We start from the raw sequence: 16,765 nt of genomic DNA, 5'->3' as shown, positions 1-16,765 counted from the left end.
GTAACTGTGCCCTCCTTCCCTACCTCCTTCCATTGCAAAGCCCACACTTCTCTTCATGGTCCTCACCTTACATTTTAAGCGAAGACCCATCCTTGTTCATCCTCTATGAGGAACATTTGATTGGATCGCGTACAGAAAGAGGATGACAACATTACGACGGGCGAGCAGTCGAAAAGATTGGGAATGACTTGGCCTGGTGCTGGATTTTAAGCTTATTTATAGATTTTTTTTTTTTTGATGGTACGAAAATACTGTTTATTATGTCTGTATGGGTGGGTACAGTAAGAAAGGCAATATTCACAAAATTTCAAGGTAAATTGCTAGCTGAAGATTTTACATAAATAACAGAATATATATTACAACCTCTACACCCAATAATAACAGGAACTTCATATATAAAAAAGCCACCCAAACAAGTTCAGATCCAGAAATTGTAAAAAAAAAAAAAAAAAAAAAGGGTGGGGTGGGGGGTGGGGCCTTGTGTAATTCATAATATTTCACGTTATCGAAAATGAAGACCTGAACCAATGTTAAAAACAAAAAATGAGCAAATAAGAAAAAATAATTTAAATATATTCAACGTCTCATGAGTAAAGTCACATATAAAAACAGTCCATCAAATGTGGATAGCAAGTGGCTAACATTATTATAATATACTGTATCATGGTGAAACACAAAGATCTTATGGAAGGTTAAGAGAATAACCAAATCACAGAGGGTATATAAACCCCCTCTGCATGGAGTGATTACAGTCAGGACTGGACAGTTTGAATATGCATAGTGGTGTTTAGGGATCATAAAATGTGTTTTTACCAAAACCGGTGAATTAGTGTGTAGAGTAGGTTTAAATGGAAATTTTATATGTTGTAAGGCCATAGGCCTGTATTTGTGGGAGGAGTTAGCGTTCCTATAAAACGCTACTCCTCTCTCCTTACCTTGCCGTGACGTACGCTGTTTACCCCTCCTCGTCCAGTCGGATATCCGGGTCACGACAGCACACTTCCGGTCCCATCATCCCTTGCTGCCTTCCCGCCAGCAAGCACCATCGGGAAAGTTCAAACGACTGTACGCCAGGTAATCGGCGGGAATAGCCTCGGCTCGGGCTATTACCGCCGTTCGACACTTCCATTTCACCTATATTATTCATACATAATTACGGCACGTCAGCAATCCATTTGCCATTTCATCTCAAATCGGCTATTCCACCGTTCGGCAATTTTATTACGATCTCATTTAAAAAATATATACAAAATTCGTTCTCTGTTAAGTCTGTTTCCTCCGATAGCTATATTTTCGTTGCGTTCTCAGGAAACTGACATCTGTCTGTTTCTGTACAAATAGATTTTTCTTCTTCTATGTAAATATGCTGCCTAAATATTGTTCTACTATTAGAAGTGTAAGATGTATATATTTGCATACTCCGCAGGTTACACATTTTAATGAAAGTCTGGGTTATACTTTTAGTGTGGGGTAAACTCGCCAGTAGGTACACGTATTACTGGGGGTATTTGACATGTGTTTTCCTGTCTCTCTAGAGTTAGTTCTGTTCCGTGTTTCTGCTTCAGTAGGTAGTGCCATTTATCTTCATGATTACTTTCATTCCTATGTCTTTCATAGACCTACAGGTATGTATTATGGGTTCTCAATCAGTCTGAGACTCCTGCAGCGTTCTATGTAGGCCGGGTTGCAGTAATCAATGGCACAGCTGAGGATTGCAGATACACAGTTCTCCTGTGTCAATTCACCTTATACATTTATTAAGATAATCAGCTCGGTGGAACAACAATTCTCCTATAAGATATTAAGCACGAGATGATATATTGATAATAAGTTAAGTATTACTTACGTTCCTTTTTCTGTTATGTGCTACCTCAATTACAGGTCTCGCACGGCATTTCGCCACAGCCTGCGTGTAGCCCCACTAATCTTGGCGGTTATCAGGTACTAAACTATCTCGAGCCACGTCGCTATTTACTGCCTATACTAGGCCACGCTACACCAAAGGGTTATTAACATACGGGGGCTTGATTCTTGCCTTGCCTCGTCAGGCCACGGCTTCACTCTACTACTCGTTTTTATCTACACTCTATCTCACATTAGACGTTCTATACTCCTTCAACATTCATTAACCTATTTCCTAACTAAACCTCTTTTTAGGCACCATAGTTTCTATAATCTCATTATGTTGGCCCTAAGCTACTTTCCTCGGTTCCTTCAGAACAATCAGGGCCGACGGGGTCACGCTTTACAATAAGTTCACAAAAGAATAAAAAAAAAAAATAAAAAAAATTAATTCTCTTTTTCTTCTCTCCTCTTTTCCTCCCCTCTTTATTATTACTCTTAAACTCCTCCCCTTTTCCCTCTCCCTCCTCCGGCTTTCCTACGTCATAGGTCTGTTACAGAATTTCCTCACTGAAACCCCGCTTGGGTTTTCGCTAGGTACGTTGCATTTGCCCTATTTATCAAGCCCCCGTGCAGGGTCATAGAACTGGCAGTGTAGGGCTAGGAGCTGGCCTTAATTGTACGATAGATGGTCCCGCGAGGCCAACTCCCCAATCTCAACACGGAGATTTCGCCCCTCGGGCCAAACCATAGGTAGAGCCTCGCATTCACCCGCCTATTGGGTTTATAGTCAGGGCCTCACCTGTCACGGCCACACGTTTTGAATCTTTTATCCGTCACCGAGAGGCCAACACCCCGCCACCACGCTAGTGGCTCAAGCCCCACGACCAAATCATAGATAGAGCCTCTCACCTGCCGCTTGGCAACTAGCAGGGCCTCACCTGTCACGGGGTAGAGAGCTTTTCGCTTCGGCACTAGTTAGACAGCCAGTTCTGATTATCCTTAATGTTACCTTTTTAACCAGGTTATTGCTGTTGTGTTGTCTTTTTTTTTTTGTTCCAGCATGTCTCAAGAAGCCGACACACGCGAAGAGTCGTCACCCCCTAGCACTCCCGCTAGGCCTATCACCCCTGTTAGAACTGGGACCCCAAGGGAATTCCAAGAACCTTCCACGCCAGGCTCTTTAAGATCCTGGACAGTCCCCAAAATATCGGCCGAATTACGCCGAAGGGGCATCCCTTTCCCAGCAACGGCAAGGAAAGCCGAACTTTTTAGGCTTCTCACTGCACATCCAGAAGATCCAGGGCTGGGTACCAGCTCACAGGGGAACAGCTCGGACATACAAGGGACACTAAATACCATCCTGTCGTCTCTACAGTCTATCAATGATAGGCTGACCAAATTGGAAAACGCCAACTCAGCTGACACGGGCTCCTCTCCTGTTGCTTCAGTACAAGCACCCACTCCTGACTACTCACAGGGTAGGCCCCCGGCCTCTCCATTCTCCCCTGTTTCTACTACGCAAGTTATAACCCCAGCACACATGGTCCCTCCTGCCCTCCGTAAGGACATACTAGATGGGAAAGATGTAAATCTGGTTTCCTTGCTGATTGCCTCCCAAGACGTTGTGGAGAACAGAGTGTACAGCTACGGAGATTTGGCTGTCGTTATGAAGGCTAGAGACCCAAGGCTCAATAAAAAACTTACCATACCAGAGTTTGTCCTAGCCTTCGGCATCTACAGGGACGTGTTGTGCTCTGTTTATCCACAACGTCGGGAGGAATTAGACTTGTATCTACACAAGGTGGTAGACCTAGGCCACAAGTACGGGGGATTCATGTTTTATGATTTCCACAAATCCGTGTCAGCAAAAGCAGCCGCAACCTTGGCCCAGTTTAGCATCCGCACTGACTGGAGTCTCTTAGACACGGAACTCTTTTGCAGACATTTCGCGGGTTTAGTACCTCCGTCTTGTTCGGTCTGCTCTTCCACCTCTCATACCACCAACCTGTGCCCTTCAGAGGCTGACCCCTCCTATTCTGGTGTCGCAGGAGGAGCTAGCAAGACTGACCAGCGTAGTCTAAAAGATAAGCTTGGTCGTCCCATCGTCTATTTAGGCAAAGCCCAAATATGTAACAATTTTAATGCAGGGGCGTGTAGTTTTAGTGCCTGCAGATTACTACACATCTGTTCCGTATGCTTTAGGGCACATACTAAAACCATGTGCCCATCCAAACTGAATCCAAAGAAATGACTAACCGAGGTAAATACAAGTAACTTAGAATTCTACTTGAAGTCGCACCCGTCACCTGACTTGGTGGAATACTTGTTACTTGGGTTTTCGGAAGGATTTCACACCGGGTTAGTGTCACTCCCCGCAGGCACGTTAGAATGTCCAAACCTCCTATCAGCTAGAAACGATCCACAAACAGTGGATGAACTGGTCAGTAAAGAAATCCAAAAAGGCTTCATGATAGGCCCATTTTCCTCCCCCCCTTCACCTCCTGGCGCACAAATCCAATAGGGATAGCCACCAGTAAATATTCCAATAAAAAACGTTTAATAATTGATCTGTCTGCTCCTCATTCATCTGTAAACCCAAGCCTTAACTCCCTCATACCGTCTACTGAATTCTCTCTTCACTATGCCACAGTGGATAATGCCATACAAGCAATCTTGAGGGCAGGTAAAGCCGCTTGGCTCAGTAAGACTGATATCTCCAATGCCTTTAAGTTGTTACCTATCCATCCTTCGTTGTGGCATGTTCACGGCATCAAGTGGAGAGAGAATTATTATTTCGCGACTAGGCTTACCTTCGGGGCTAAGAGCAGCCCAAAAATATTCAACACATTTGCGGAGACTCTCTGTTGGCTCCTCCTCAATGTCGTTAGGTGCCCCACGGTGATACATTAGACGATTTTTTGTTGATAGAATATGGCAGCTGCACTCCGATCAGTCTAAAGAGCACTATAGCACTATTTACGACATTAGGCGTCCCTCTATCATTGGACAAAACAACAGAACCAACGACCAAACTCGACTTCCTAGGCATCACGCTGGATTCAGACACGATGCAGTCAAGTCTCCCTGAGGACAAGCTCGGGCGCATACGCAATGAGATAGACAGGTTTATGAGACAGGGTACTTACACTCGTAAAGACTTACAGTCTTTGTTAGGTTCCTTGAACTTTGCAATGCGCATAATTCCCCAGGGTAGGTCATTTATTTCCAGGTTGTTGTGTTTATTGCCAGGTCTGCCAGATGATCGTATCGGTCACCTAGATCCCCCGGCAATGGCAGACCTAGCCATGTGGAAAGAGTTTTTAGAACATTGGAATCGGTTCTCTATGTTCATCCCTCCTATCTCCGACCACTCACCAGTCTTTTGGACAGACGCAGCTGCCAATACCGGGTTTGCTGCAATATTCAAAAACTCTTGGTTGAGAGATTGCTGGCCAGAGGAAACCCTCGGGTTACCCTCCTTTCACGAAACGTCGGCCTTATTTGAAATCTACCGGCTACTTACATGGGGTAAAGCCTGGTCAGGTATGGCCGTTAAATGTTACACGGATAACATGGGAGCCTGCGAAATAATCAATAAGGGCCGTTCATCTTCATTGGTCATTATGAAGTTAGTTCGCAGACTAACATGGTTGGCAGCCACATTTCAATTCTTTCTGCGTTGCGAACACATTCCTGGTTATTCTAACTCCGCTGCTGACGCTTTGTCCCGTTGTAAATTGCAGGAATTCTTCAGCCTCCACCCAACGGCCGACAAATACCCAACCCAAACCCCGAATTTCGACAGGTTAATCCTGGATTAGACCGGGTTTTGGCCCACAGTTATGAATTGGCTCAGGCTGCTTTATCTGTGAATACCAAGAGAACGTACAACAGAGCCATGACCGTCTTTCAAAAGTTTTCAGTAGATTTCGACTTAAAAGATTATTCTGTTCGTACCATGGTCACATTTGCTGCTTTTTGCCACCTTCAACTCAAACTCTCATACAATACAATTAAACTATACCTGTCAGGCATACAGCACCACGTCTTGACCGCCATTCCAAACTATACTCCATTCCTCAGTACTTACCCGATAAAAAACATATTAAAAGGCATAAATAAACTCGATCATCACACTAAAAACAAACGTCTACCCATAGATGGGGAGAAATTCCGGGCGTTATCTGACATACTGGACACACTACCATTTGAACCACCCACAAATATAGTTATAAAAACCTTGATGTACATAGCCTTTTACGGGTTCCTAAGGCCCAGTGAGTTCACAATAGCAACACAATCAAACCAGCCGTTATGCCTCGTTAAAGAGGATTTAATTAAGGTAAATGACCATTACGTTCTATCACTCCGACACTCAAAGACCAGTCAGGCCATCCGGTTGGAATACCCTTGTACCCGACTGGGAATAACTGGTGTCCGGTTAAAGTCATAGACACATACTTGGGCCAGATCAAAGATAGTCCCAGCCACTCACCGCTTTTTACGCTGCTAGGTAATCCCCTTACTACGACCAAGTTTATGTTTCACATTCGTACTCTGTGCATTAAGTTAGGCTGGGACCCCTCATCCTATTCTGGACATTCATTTAGGATAGGGGCCGCGTCGGCCGCGTCCAGTACGAATACACCAGTTCATATAATCAAGAAACTAGGGCGTTGGGAATCAGCTATATACCACCGATATATACCTCATCCAGAGAAAGAATTAAGACAAGCATTTAAGAATCTTGTATCGTAATTGTGTGAAGAATAAAGTGTGTTTATCTGCAACCTTTTTGCCCTCTTTTTACAGGCCTACACCCTACGTCGGTTCCGGCACACCCCGACGACTTTAACATCAAATGGTATTTCACAGTCACTAATTAACCGACCACAAGTTGTAAGGCCATAGGCCTGTATTTGTGGGAGGAGTTAGCGTTCCTATAAAACGCTACTCCTCTCTCCTTACCTTGCCGTGACGTACGCTGTTTACCCCACCCACCGCACCCTCTCATATCCACACAATACCTTCGGGGGGGCCCTCTTTTTACAGGCCTACACCCTACGTCGGTTCCGGCACACCCCACCGACTTTAACATCAAATGGTATTTCACAGTCACTAATTAACCGACCACAAATATTTTTTATTTATCTTAGTTTTTATTTGCATTTTCTACCAAATTGTAAAACATAAACAGACATATATAAAAGATACAACGAAACATATACCAATGAATACTTATATAAAATTATATAATTATAATATTCAGTAATAAATACTAGTGCAAAGGGCGTATATCCCCAGAGAAGTATTTAAAACAGTAAGCAATAAATCAAGAATAAACTACAAAAATCACATCTAATCATTTAACTTAAGGATATGATAGCATTTAAGTTGAAAGCACATCTAGGAATGTATCGGGACAAAACGTATAACTGCTAGCTGCTATTGGTGGACCGATGGGCGAGGGGTAGAGTTCATAATGTGGGGTTCCTACACAAACTCAAAGGGTAGAATTAGATTACGGTACTGTTTCCAAGGGTCCTAAATATTATTATAAAGCTGTATTGACTTTATATCACACACACCTATACCTGGGTGGTATCACTGTACTCAGGAGATGTTGCTGAACACATATTGGGGTGTTCTTTGGCAGTAACCCTTAAAGTTCTCAGTACATGTATTCTTATATTGCTATGTGTGTCAAAAAAAATCACCAATTATATATATATATATTTTTTTTATTTTGGCATAGATTGGTGGTAAAATGGTTGCATGAAAAGAGTCAATATACCCCAAGTTTAATACCTTAGGTGGTCTTCTTTTAAAAACTATATACATGTGAAGGGTTATTCAGGGATTCCTGACAGATATCAGTGTTACAATGTAACTTGCATGACGGTTGTAGATGAGTAACGGATTTTGAGGGTCAAATTTTTTTTATCACATTTTATAATTTCTTTTATAGTAAATTATATGATATGATGAAAATAATGGTATCTTTAGAAAGACCATTTAATGGCGAGAAATATGGTATATAATATGTGTGGGTACAGTAAATGAGTAAGGGGAAAACTACAGCTAAACACAAACACCGCAGAAATGTAAAAACAGTCCTGGTCCTAAACGGTAAGAAAATCGAAAAGCGGTCTGGTCACTAAGGGGTTAAAATTGAAGTTGTATGATATAAATGTTTCAAACCCTTAAAGAAACATGTCAACAAGAGCACCCTATAGTGGTTCTGGTGACAAGAGTGCCTTTAAAGGGCACTCCTGGCACTGCATGAGGACCTCCAGCGACAGATTTCCCCCATAGGAAAGCATTGATTCAATGCTTTACTACGGGGAGGTCTAATGCGCATGCGGCATTTGCCATGCATGTGCATTAGACCCCGCTCGTCGCGGACGGAAGAGGGGGCGGAGCTTCAACCCAGCATCGAGGGACATTGGCGCTGGGATCAGGTAAGTAAATAACCAGGAAGGGGGGATGCGCGAGGCATAGTATTCCTGGCACTACAGTATCCCCTTAAGCAGGCCATGTTTTATTGCTGTAAAAAGCATTTAGCACTTTACTCCTCTTAATTCAATAACAACTTTTTTTTTTTTCTACAAAACCTTATTCATTGCATTGTATAACTAACAAAACACTGGGTACAAATACTGTGCTCTACACATTGTACATGCAAATGGCTTTTACTCCATATTAGTACCTTAGTGTCTAATATTAGACTAGGTACCTGCAAAGCTTTCTCCATGTTCAGAAGAACGGCTCTAATAATCTGTGAATTCTATAATGTCTAAGACTTGATAACCGGCAAAAACTTTCCCCGCATTCAAGGCACCTATAGGGTTACTCTCCTGTGTGAACCCTGTGATGTCTATTAAGATCATGCTTTGAGTAAAACCGTTTCCCACATTCGGAGCATGAAAATGGTTTTTCTCCTGTGTGAATCAGTTTATGTGATACAAGATTTGTGGCCCGGGTAAAACCTTTTCCACATTCAGAGCATTTAAATGGTTTTTCTCCTGTATGAGTCCTTTTATGTGAAACAAGAGTTGTTAATCGGGTAAAACTTTCCCCACATTCAAGGCACCTGTATGGTTTCTCTCCTGTGTGAACTCTGTGGTGCATTTTAAGAGCATGCTTTGAGTAAAACCGTTTCCCACATTCGGAGCATGAAAATGGTTTTTCTCCTGTGTGAATCAGTTTATGTGATACAAGATTTGTGGCCCGGGTAAAACATTTTCCACATTCACCGCATGAAAATGGTTTTTCTCCTGTGTGAATTAATTTATGTGATGCAAGATTTGTAGCCCGGGTAAAACATTTCCCACATTCAGTGCATTTAAAAGGTTTTTCTTTACTGTGAACCATTTGATGACTAATAAGATGATGCTTTAGGATAAAACACTTGCCACATTCATTACACTTGAATGGTCTCTCGCCTGAATGAATCCATTTATGTGAAATCAGTTGTGAATTCGAAGTAAAACATTTCCCACATTCAGTGCATTTAAATGGTTTTTCTCCTGTATGAGTCCTTTTATGTGCAACAAGACCTGTTAATCGGGCAAAACTTTCCCCACATTCAAGGCACCTGTAAGGTTTCTCTCCTGTGTGAACTCTGTGGTGCACTTTAAGAGTATGCTTTACGTTAAACCGTTGTCCACATTCACAGCATGAAAATGGTTTTTCTCCTGTGTGAATTAATTTATGTGATGCAAGATTTGTAGCCCGGGTAAAACATTTCCCACATTCAGTGCATTTAAAAGGTTTTTCTTTACTGTGAACCATTTGATGACTAATAAGATGATGCTTTAGGATAAAACACTTGCCACATTCATTACACTTGAATCGTCTCTCGCCTGAATGAATCCATTTATGTGAAATCAGTTGTGAATTCGAAGTAAAACATTTCCCACATTCATTGCATTTAAATGGCTTTTCTCTTGTGTGAATCTTCCGATGACTAAAAAGATGAGACTTTTTTTTAAAAGTCTTCGAACATTCAGTACATTTGTATGGTCTTTTCTTATTATGAACCATTTTATGTGACGCAAGTTCTGCAGCATGGGTAAAATATTTCCCACATTCAGAGCATACGTATAGTTTCTGTTCAGTCCAATCCATTTCCTGCTTGACAAGATTTGACACCTGAATAAAATCTGACCCAGATTGAGAAGATAAAATCTGATTTTCTCCTGTGTGATTCATCTCATGTATAATAAGGTCTGGTGTGGATAATAAGTATTTACCTGTATGAGTTGGCTGATGCTTAACATCCTGCGTGTCACTACTGATGCCTTGTGGACAGTCAGAAAAAAGGAATATTTCCTCTATGTTGTCTTTGCTCAGAGTAGCATTACCATCAATATAATATGGTGTATTTAATTTAAGACAAGGCTTGATAGAATGTATGTTTGAACAAGTTCTATCATCTTCATTATCTGCAAGAGTAGAATTGTGACTGGATTTATAAATATCGACTCCTGGGCGATTCCCTTCTTCATACGAGGCTGATTCCTCCTTAATAAGAATAGATGAATATTCTGTCTGTGTATTATCTGTGCATGCATGGATGTCAAACCCTGTGAGATTTCCTTCTTCCTGTAATGCCGATTCCTTCTTAATATCAGTAGATGGATATTCTGTCTGTTTGTAAATGTCCATGTCTGATGATGGAGACTCTTTCGTTATGTACGGAATATTATTTTTGAGTCTTTTTCTTATTTTGCTAGTTCGCAGATAGTGTGGTCCATTTTTGGGTTCAGCTACATTTTCCTCATTGTTTCCAAAACCGGGCACACAATCTGGAGTATGATATTCAGCTGATAAAGGTTTATCTAAAGGAGAAAATGTTTTATTTATTATTAGTAGACAAATTATTGCAAGAAAAGGTAAATCAGACTTTATTGTTCATGTACATTTTTGGAAATCATCTCTGATATGCACAAAGATTATAGAAGTTTAGCATCCTCTTACCCGGTGAGCTGAGGGTCTGGTGATTCTCCTTCATTACGTCCTTGTAGAGATCCTTGTGTCTTTCTAGATACGCCCACTCCTCCATGGAGAAATAGACAGCGACATCCTCACACCTTATAGGAACCTGACACACACAATGATACAGTCACCATGCAGACACATCCCTTATTTTAATGTATAACGTTCTGTTCCCAACAGCCTTACCTCTCCAGTCAGAAGGTGGATGATCTCATTGGTCAGTACCAGGATCTTCTTCTCATTCTCTCTCTCATGTATCAGCAAGGAACGTGGAGTCACTACACTGAGGCTCTCGATTTTACACGATCCTTCTGTTACACGGTGAGGGTGGTTGTGATCAACACACTCACAAAACTTTTTCGCAACCACCTGGTCCTAAATAATAAGCATGAGTTAAATACAGAGGTTTCAATCCCGGGACACAAGTATTTAAACTCTGAGGGTTTCATCCTGTGATTTCCTGCAAGGCTGTTCTCCTCTCGTCTGTGGAACCCTAGAATCTAATTTACACATTTTTTTTCACTGTTGATTAAACAAATCTACTTCTGACCTCCCATTGCCAAATGCCTCCACAGGGGTGTGAAAATTACAAAAATATGGGCTTATGCAAGGGAATCTAAGGCAGTAGCCTAATCTACTCAACCCAACACAAAATAATTTCAGTTAGAAACATTGGATCCCTAGAGTTCTGGCTATTTACAGGATAATTTCCCAAATTATATTCAAAGTAAAAATTGATGCTAAAACAGATGGCCTGAAACGATTTTCTAACTCAGCTACAGTCAGGGCTTTAAAAAAAAACCAAACAGTTTTGCCAATGGAATTAAATGCCAAAATTCTTAGCTAAGTAAATAACCCTACGTGTCTCAAACTTCACACCCCCTATCCCTTCAGTGTTTGTGTGTATCATTTGTGGTGGTTGAATGAGGGTTAAACTCCCTGGTGGCATAGCATGAGTGTTTGATCCCTTGAGGTCCATCAGAGGTTAAACTCCCTGGTGGTTCAGTGGGGGAGCAGGTGTAGACCAGAAAAACCACACCTACTGATCACTGTGCTCTGAGCGCAGACTGGGAAGAACAGGCTGCGCTCTGAATTATTAGTGCGCATAAGGACTGTGAGGGGGGATTGTTGTGGTATTCGAACATCAGAGGTGTAGACAATACACTTTCAGCCCTGGTCCTGACTCCTACCATGGGCTCCCTTGTAGAAGCTCTGCCACTAGCCTGAAAATAAAAAAGAATGCCCAGGAGCTACATGTCCCAGGTGTCGGGTGATGGGAATTTCACATCTCTGCTCCCATATGAAATTTCATCAAGACTTGAACAAAATGAAATTAATGTTTTATTTGATGTATAATATAATTACATTGCAGTTTTTATTGAGCAACTGTCACTTCCTCAATATTAGCACAATCAAATGGCTAACTAAAAGTCAGGGATAGGCAGTACCAATTGTTTATTTTAATTTAATTTGGTGGACAAATCCAGGCAACGTGTCAGCTTAGTTAAATTTTACTGCGAAAAATGCATGGAGGGTATTTAATGGCTTGCAGTGGCAATAACATGTATGGCCTTGCAAGTAAGACAGCAGTTGGAAATGTAAGATATTTATAAATACACGGGAGTACTAGAGTGGTTAAAGATGTCTCTGGAACTGAGGAACAAACAGGCAGCCAGTTCCATTCTGATCATTGAAGTTGGTTTGAGCTAGGAATCCTAGAACTCAGAATACACCGTTCCATTCTAGGGAGACAAAATGTGCCGGGTTCCATTTCTGGGTTATCTTGAATAACCTGTTGCCATGGATATGATAATGTTTGTTTTAGAATATATCTGTCAGGATCCCGCGGGCGGTTGCGAGGGGAGGCTGCAGTCCGCTCGCGGCACTCACCCTCCAGCCGTCCGCGGGTCCTTTCCCGGCATACGCTCGCTGGGCGGCATCCTCCCAGCCTCGGATGCCGCCCGCGTCCTCCTCTCCGTCCCCCAGCGGCAGCATGCATGACGCTGAACGCTGGGGGACCGCCCACTCTTGTACACGCCGCGGTCAGCCACCTGACCCGGCGTTAAAGGCACAGTGCCTCAATCACAGTGGGAGGTATACATATCTCCCACGTGTGATTACTAATTCTGATTGGAAATTATCCAATCAGAATTAATCTAATGGTTTAAATACTTACCTTTCCTGTTCCTCCCTGCCCTGTTGTGGTCTTTGCTTACTACTATAGCTACTGAACTTGTGTTTCTGGTTACGTACTCTCTGGCTTGTTAAACTGACTTTGTGACTTTCTCCTACCCTTTGACCTCGGCTTGTTTCTCGTTATTCTGTCTTCTGGTTCCCCTTACTCAGCTTGTCTCCTGACTATTCTTTGTGTGCTTAGCCAGGCCACTCTAAGGTCCGGTACTGCACCTTTTCTGTGTGTGTGTGTGTGTGTTAGCGTGTTGGGTTCCCCGAATCGTGACAATATCTTGTTAGTGTGAAGTTCTACAATTTCTCACCTCTCCAGTAAGCAAACAGATGATTTCCACGGTGAGATCCAAGATCTTCTTAGCAATCTGAGTCCAGTCCATGTTCATCAACTCCAATGTTCTGACAAAGGGTTCCGGTACTTGTGGAAGAGATGCGCGTTAATGACAGACATATATTCATGATATATTCTGCTATGCTAGAACTGTGTGTGAAGATTAAAGTACATATATAAATATTATACATTTGTGAAAATTCCACAGTTAAATTAAAGGTGTAGTCTAGGCACCATAAGACTACTGAGCAGTATAGAGGTTATGGTGCGATGAGTACCCTGGGGCCATCCCACTTTAAATAGTCAAACTGGTTTTGAATAGACTGATAATTACCTGGGTTCCATGGTCTCAGTCTTATTATAAATTGGTACCAGCGGTCTCATGGCACTAAACCACCACAATGGTAATTAGACTGTCCCTTTTATCCATAATGTGGTCATGGTGAACTGGAAAAGGGTTCTATATTCAAACCATATGTATTTAAATATGTCCTTTTAATAAACTATGACAGCACTGCTGGGCATTTTGAATCTAGTCAGGCTTTAACCTAAATCATATTCATATTGCATGCCATCTTAAATGTTTTATACAATATATACTGTTATATCAGACAAGTTTGATGAAACAATTTTTAATGTTTTATGCAGTTAATAGAATACATGATGTTCCAATGGCTTGGCTTATACTTTGCTTTTGGAGACCTAAGTAAGTAAAGAGCACTAAATAAGAAGAAATGTTAAAGGAAATATGCTCAATTAAAGGAACAAACATGTATTCCTTACCCTACAGTGTTAAAAATACCATTTAGCCCCCGTTAATATAGTAAAATCTTTTTATTCCAGTCTGCTGCTGCTGGCTCTGCCCCTGATCTCCCTGCTTGGCTGACATCATCAGGAGTGTTATTCAAAGCCAACAACAAAGTTTTCCCATAGGAAAGCATTGGATTGGCGGAGTCTGCTATGTAGGCAGATCAGGGGCAGAGCCAGCACAAGCCAAACATAGCCCTGGTCAATCAGCATCTCCTCATAGACATGCTTTGAATTAATACATCTCTATCTATGAGGAAAGTTCAGTGACTCCATGCATAGAATATCAGTCACACTGTGCAGCAGGAAGCACCTCTAGAAGCCAAATGAGTAGTGGCCAGTGGAGGTATTCCTAGGCTGTAATGTCAACATTCAAACATAAAATTACAGGAAAAGCTCTACTGAAAAATGGGTAATAAGTGTATGGTTTATTAGGTACAGGGTGCTCTTAAAGGAAAATAATCTGTCCCCATACCAGATATATACATGTAATAAAAAATAAGAAATGATCCCAAGGCACACCACAGATTTGCACATAAAAATAGTATTTATTCATGCATAGAAAATACACCAAGATATTATTATAGCAGAGAGAAAGTGCACAACACAGTGCTAAACCAGTAAGTAAAGTGCTAACTGCAAAAACCCTTTTTAAAAAAGTATACTGACCAAGAGCAGGAGAAATGAAACCCCAACTGTTACAAACTGCCATTTGTAACTGGCCCTTTAAATGAAAAATTGCCCTGCTTCCCTGGGTTGTGGAGAAGTCTATTTGCCAGCCTCCTTCCACATGACTATGGCCCCTGGAAGATTGTGCCCCTGAAAACGTATGGACTTTTATTGGGTGTGTATGGCCCTTTAAGAACCGTCTGGGGACATATTGTGACTTTGGTGAACAATGCCCCTTTAAGACTATGTCCCCAGACCTGTAAAATAACTTGTCCCTGGCTCCCACTTGGTTCAGTAAATGGGGCTTACTGAACCACGTACCACACAGGCGGATCACCCAGAAGTGGAAGTGTGCAGGCAATTTAACAACCAGGCTGTGAGGTTACTGCAGGTTAATTGCCGACCGCTGGGTGGCCGCAGTTCGTGCAAACGAACACGTGGCGGTGGCCATCTTTGCTCATTCGAACGAGGTCAGCGGTGTGATTCACGGAACTAAAATCGCCTACACATTTCCGCGAACACCGCTTATCCTTACCTTCTCCCATACTGAATTTTCAGCTGCAGAGACTAAGTCCCGTTCGAAGATTCGAACGCCCGTTCGAATAGGACTTAGTTGTTTTTCTGCATGAAATTGACCGACCGCACAGCTCAAATCTATGGAACTGTTTTGGGCAGGAAAATGTGCTTGCGGTCGGTCATAAATGACTTCCGTCTATCTTTTTATCCACTGGAAGGATTTGGCTGATTTTTGAGAGTGTTTATGTTTAAAGTGTGCTGATTAATAATTTGTAAAATGTTTTAAAGTTACAGTGTATGTGTAAAAAACTATTTTTACTGTCTGTGATAATTATGTTAAGCATTGTGTAACATAATTATATCACAGGCAGAGGGGAGGATTTTGTGTGTAATTGCTGGTAGTGTTTTCGGATATGTACGTGTGTGATTGGTTGTTTTGTAACGCCCTGTGGGTGGTCCTATCTAAGGGAAACCTGCATAAAAGAAGGTTCTTTTGGTGCCAATAAAACAGAATGACTTGACCCTCTAACTTGCAGCCTTGACTCATGTTTGTAGGGGACAGCTATAATCACTACAGGGATTGCTATGCTCTTCATACTCCCTTAGCTACTGAGCTCTTGTAAGAGCTCTTGTTCCTGATCCTGCTTCGCTTTGCAGAAGGAAGAGGTTCACCTACTGAAACCTGGTCGTAGGTCCAGGGCGCAGAGCAGATGGCGAGATACCAGCCCAGCAGCGGTGGTTCGTGGAGTCTGCAGTACTTCTGGTGTATACGCAGTAGTTATGGTGTCTACGGTGCTGATGGTCCTTTGGTGAGCGCTAGGAGCATCCTTTTCTACGGTCCAACTTCCAGCCAGCCTGGAGGCAACCGTAACACCAACGTTTCGGCTGTGAAGCCTTCCTCTGGGGGAGTTGACCTATTCATAATCTCTGAGGTGTTTGTGGTGTGCTGCACCTCTGTATACCCTTTAATACTGTTACATAACATATCCCAAAAAGAGATAGACCTGATCTGGGTGAACAACATATCCAAAGATCACCCAGATCAGAGCAGGGGGTTCAAAAGTTTCATGGCAGTCTCTTTTTGATTCCAATGATAAAAGTGCACTTCAAATAGTCGAACGGGACCCTTTGTGCACAAAGTCAGGGTTGAAGTGTGTTCGGTAGATTATTTCTTCGTGCATATTTAGCTGAACATAGACGGAGGTGGAAGTCCCAGCGGTGTTCGTGCTGTCGAGTGTCCGATTTCAGTTCCATGAACTCAACGGCTAAACATTGCTGGCCGCCGCCACGTGGTCGACTGTACGAACGGCGACCACCCAGCCGTTCGTCAATTAACCGCTTGTTAACTCCCAGCCTGGGGGGTAAATGGGCTGCACACTCCACTTGTGTGTGGTCCGACTGTTCGGTTGT

The 16,765-nt window shown here is 42.3% G+C and overlaps 2 protein-coding genes across 2 annotated transcripts in view; both read right to left on the bottom strand.

Moving 5' to 3' along the window:
* The window catches only part of LOC134574536 (gastrula zinc finger protein XlCGF26.1-like), a 229,658-nt gene that overhangs the window by 144,023 nt on the left and 68,870 nt on the right, over positions 1-16,765 (bottom strand). The window lies entirely within an intron of this gene.
* LOC134574592 (zinc finger protein 493-like) overlaps positions 7,872-16,765 on the bottom strand; it is a 53,895-nt gene continuing 45,001 nt past the window's right edge. The window contains 1 exon segment of the mRNA XM_063433724.1: positions 7,872-9,964. Within this exon segment, the coding sequence (XP_063289794.1) occupies positions 8,602-9,964 (1,363 nt within the window). The 3' untranslated portion in view covers positions 7,872-8,601.

Source organism: Pelobates fuscus, chromosome 10, assembly GCF_036172605.1.
Source record: "Pelobates fuscus isolate aPelFus1 chromosome 10, aPelFus1.pri, whole genome shotgun sequence".
Lineage (NCBI taxonomy): Eukaryota > Metazoa > Chordata > Amphibia > Anura > Pelobatidae > Pelobates > Pelobates fuscus.
Note: the sequence above shows the minus strand (reverse complement) of the source record. Positions and strands in the feature narration are given on the sequence as shown.